This window comes from Miniopterus schreibersii (genome assembly GCF_964146895.1).
Source record: "Miniopterus schreibersii genome assembly, chromosome: 8".
NCBI classification, from domain to species: Eukaryota; Metazoa; Chordata; class Mammalia; order Chiroptera; family Miniopteridae; genus Miniopterus; species Miniopterus schreibersii.
The window spans coordinates 36,103,320-36,106,874 of record NC_138109.1 but is presented as its reverse complement, the minus strand read 5'-3'; the positions used below and the strand labels follow the sequence as shown (position 1 = coordinate 36,106,874).

Below are 3,555 nucleotides of genomic sequence, written 5' to 3'. Positions count from 1 at the left end.
CCTCCATGCCATTAAAGTAGCCACACAGTGGCAGACAAGGAATTTCCCACAGGCTTCATTCTTTCATTATTTGCAGTGGATCACATATTTACATGAGACAGAAAAAGAAAAGCAGTGACTTGCTCTTTTAGAACCAAATTGTACAAAGAATTCCTTATAGTCCTGCTGGCTCTTTTGAAGAATTTGTTCCTTTTTGTCTCCCTATACTGAGTACATGCATAAATATTGTGTTTGTGTGTGTAGGAGGGGGGGAAAGTGGTTAACAGAACTTCTCATACATTGGACATCAGGACACTTGGGTTTTCCTTGTGATCCGGTGAGGAACAGAACTGCTCCCTAACCTGTCTTCAGATCTGCACCGCTCTGTCTCCATAAACATGTAAGGTCTCCTAACAGGCAGAGAACCAAAGACCCCTCCCAGGAATGAGGAAGTTGATGGCTGGGCCACTGTAAGTCTCCAAGCCTTAACTGCAACACCATGAAATGGGTCTGATAGGTGGTCCATACCTGTCCGGACTGCGGGGAGAATGAACTGTTTGTGAACTGTGAACTATATAAATGTGTGCTATTATGAGAACAGGGGAATGAAGTGAGGGAGTGAACAAACTTACAGCAGGGAAGGAGTTGGGAGAGGGAGAGAGAAAAGCTGTGTGTGTTGGGGGGGGGGGGATACAAGCGGGACAGTCCTGCGATCCTTTTCAATGAACTGTCTGGGAATCCAGCCCCGCAGAGCGGCCGGGCGCCCTGGGAGCTGCGCCGGCGGCCGCGCCAGGGGCGGGCCCTCCCCGGGTGGGGCGGGCGGGTCAGAGGCGGTCCCGGGCGGCCCGCAGGTGAGTATCGGTTTTCCTCCGTCGGGCTTTCGGTCCCGAGGAGGCGGGGGCAGGGCGGGCTGTGCCTTCTGTGGGACGAAGACGGGGGAGAGGGGGGAGGAGGGGGGCATGTGCAGGATGCGTCACCCAAATACCAGAGGGTGAGTTGGCGGCGGAACCAGCTGGGCAGGTCCGGGCGGAGTATAAGGGCGGGAGGGAGCGGCGGGCGGCAGACGCCTGGAGACTGCGCCAGACCTCGGAGCCCCAGCGCCCCGTCCGCCCGCGTCCCGTCCACCATGGCTCCGGGCCCGGGCCTCGCGCTGCTGCTGCTGCTGCTGGCGGCGGTGACCGGCCAGGCTGCCTCCCAGGACAACTGTACGTGCTCCACCAATAAGATGACCATCTGTAGCCGGGACACCCCAGGCGGCCGCTGCCGGTGCGTTGCGCTCGGCTCCGGCGTCGAGGTCGACTGCTCCACGCTGACGGCCAAGTGCCTGCTGCTCAAGGCGCGCGTGAAAGCCACCAAGAGCGGCCGCATGCTGGTGCGCCCCAGCGAGCACGCGCTCGTGGACAACGACGGCCTGTACGACCCCGACTGCGACCCCGAGGGCCGCTTCAAGGCGCGCCAGTGCAACCAGACGTCGGAGTGCTGGTGCGTGAACTCGGTGGGCGTGCGCCGCACCGACAAGGGCGACCTGAGCCTGCGCTGCGACGAGCTGGTGCGCACCCACCACATCCTCATAGACCTGCGCCACCGCCCGGCCGCGCGCGCCTTCAACCACTCGGACCTGGACGCCGAGCTGCGGCGGCTGTTCCGCGAGCGCTACCGGCTGCCCCCGCGCTTCCTGGCGGCCGTGCACTACGAGCGGCCCACCATCCAGATCGAGCTGCGGCAGAACGCGTCGCAGAAGGCCCCCGGCGACGTGGACATCGCCGACGCCGCCTACTACTTCGAGAGGGACGTCAAGGGCGAGTCGCTGTTCCCGGGGCGCGGCGGCCTCGACGTGAGCGTGCGCGGGGAGCCGCTGCTGGTGGAGCGCGCGCTCGTCTACTACCTGGACGAGAAGCCGCCCCAGTTCTCCATGAAGCGCCTCACCGGCGGCCTCATCGCCGTCATCGTGGTGGTCGTGGTGGCCCTGGTCGCAGGCCTGGTCGTCCTGGTGATCAGCAACCGCCGGCGATCGGGGAAGTACAGAAAGGTGGAGATCAAGGAACTGGGGGAGCTGAGAAAGGCGCCGAGCTTGTAGGTACGGGCGGGGCGCGGGGAGGGCGGGGCGCGGGCCCTAGCGGGTCTCCCAGTCACGGCTCTTGAATCCTGGCCCAAAGGAGACCTGTCTCTCCCCAGATCCCTGCCTCTCCGCACCCCCACCCAGCGGGGTGGATCCTGGTCTGGGAGTCACCTCTCTTTGTGACTTCTGACTTGGAGGAAGCATTTCTAAAGTCCCTTCCCGTTCGGTCCCAACACCTCCAAGAGTCAAGGGAAGCCTGGCATAGGGTTAGGAATGAGAATCGAGGGTCTGTGTGACACCGCAGCATCTTTACGAGGGAGGCCGTCGAGCTGGAAGGCCTCAGCGGCGTCTGGATGGGAGACGGCGCTTTTCCCGTCTCGGGTTGAAGCTGTTAAACCGCTTGGCTCCACTCGGCTCCTGGCCTTCCCGACGAGGAGTTCGCTCGCTGGGCCGCACTTACTATCATTTGCACGACCCGCCACGTAGGCTGGGCACCGGGAAAGGGGTCCAGACGTCGGTCTCAGCTGCCTGAGCGCGTTTTTAGACGTCTTTGTTTGGGAGCGGACTCTGCCCGGGAGCTCAGCGTCTAGCCCCTCAGCTCGCCCTTGTTACAGCTGATGTTAGTCATGTTTCTTTTGTAAAATGTTTGTACATATGTTGTCTTTGATAATGCTGCTGATTTTTTTAAAAAAAACACGAATTTAATAAAATATGGGGAAAGGCACCTATGATGGAGTTGGTGAAAACTTGCTCCGGATTCATATCAGTTTGGTCTCCTTGTCTAATTTTCCACGACTCAGATGTCTTATTTTAAATTCTAACACTTTTTGGGGGGGGGGCAGGGGCGGGCACTTTATATTTCTACTCTGGTAAACAGCAGAGATACACTAACAGGCTGGTACGATTACTGGTTTTTCTAAATAAGATTATTTGGAAGCCTCCCTCAAACTGCGGGAGGGTGGGTCCGAGGGAGGAGACTCGGCTTAGATGCTACTGCTGGGAAAGGGGACCAGCCTTAGCCGATTTCTAATCAAGGATTCTTACAGGGAGAAGGAAACCTGTTTGTTTTTCAGGAGCTGTATCTCTTTTGAATCCTTGCCCTATTTGGAAGTAGGTGGTACTATTCCCATTTAGCCCTTGGCAATTTACTTAATCCCAAAGTACTGTGGCTCTGAGAGAGGTTAAATGACCTTCCTATGCCCTTATAGCCAGTCTGTAGAGAGCCCTTTGCTGTGGCTCTGGGTGTGCGCTGTTTTCCTAAGACTTTACTAGTAATGTGCTATAAAAATGTTTACTTCCTATTACCTGCAAAAACTAGCAACTTGTCTCCTTTACACTTATCTCCATGTTTCCAGTCATTCACTTTCATTTATGTGATGCTGAGTGTTCTGGAAGGTCTCTGTGGGGCAGTCCACAGGCAAACAGGTTCCTGCAATTCCTTCCGAAATTACTGCAACAATGGGCGTATAACAAAGGAGGGAGTGATTGGTATAACCAAAAGCAAATAGCTAGATCCA

At 57.2% G+C, this 3,555-nt stretch overlaps 1 protein-coding gene across 1 annotated transcript; it reads left to right on the top strand.

The window, feature by feature from the left end:
* The first annotated feature begins 1,028 nt into the window (after nt 1-1,028).
* TACSTD2 (tumor associated calcium signal transducer 2) lies at nt 1,029-2,804 on the top strand. The gene has a single exon (XM_081144557.1). It carries the CDS (start codon nt 1,106-1,108, stop codon nt 2,054-2,056), a length of 951 nt encoding a protein of 316 aa, XP_081000683.1. The 5' UTR covers nt 1,029-1,105; the 3' UTR covers nt 2,057-2,804.
* Nucleotides 2,805-3,555: the final 751 nt, after the last annotated feature.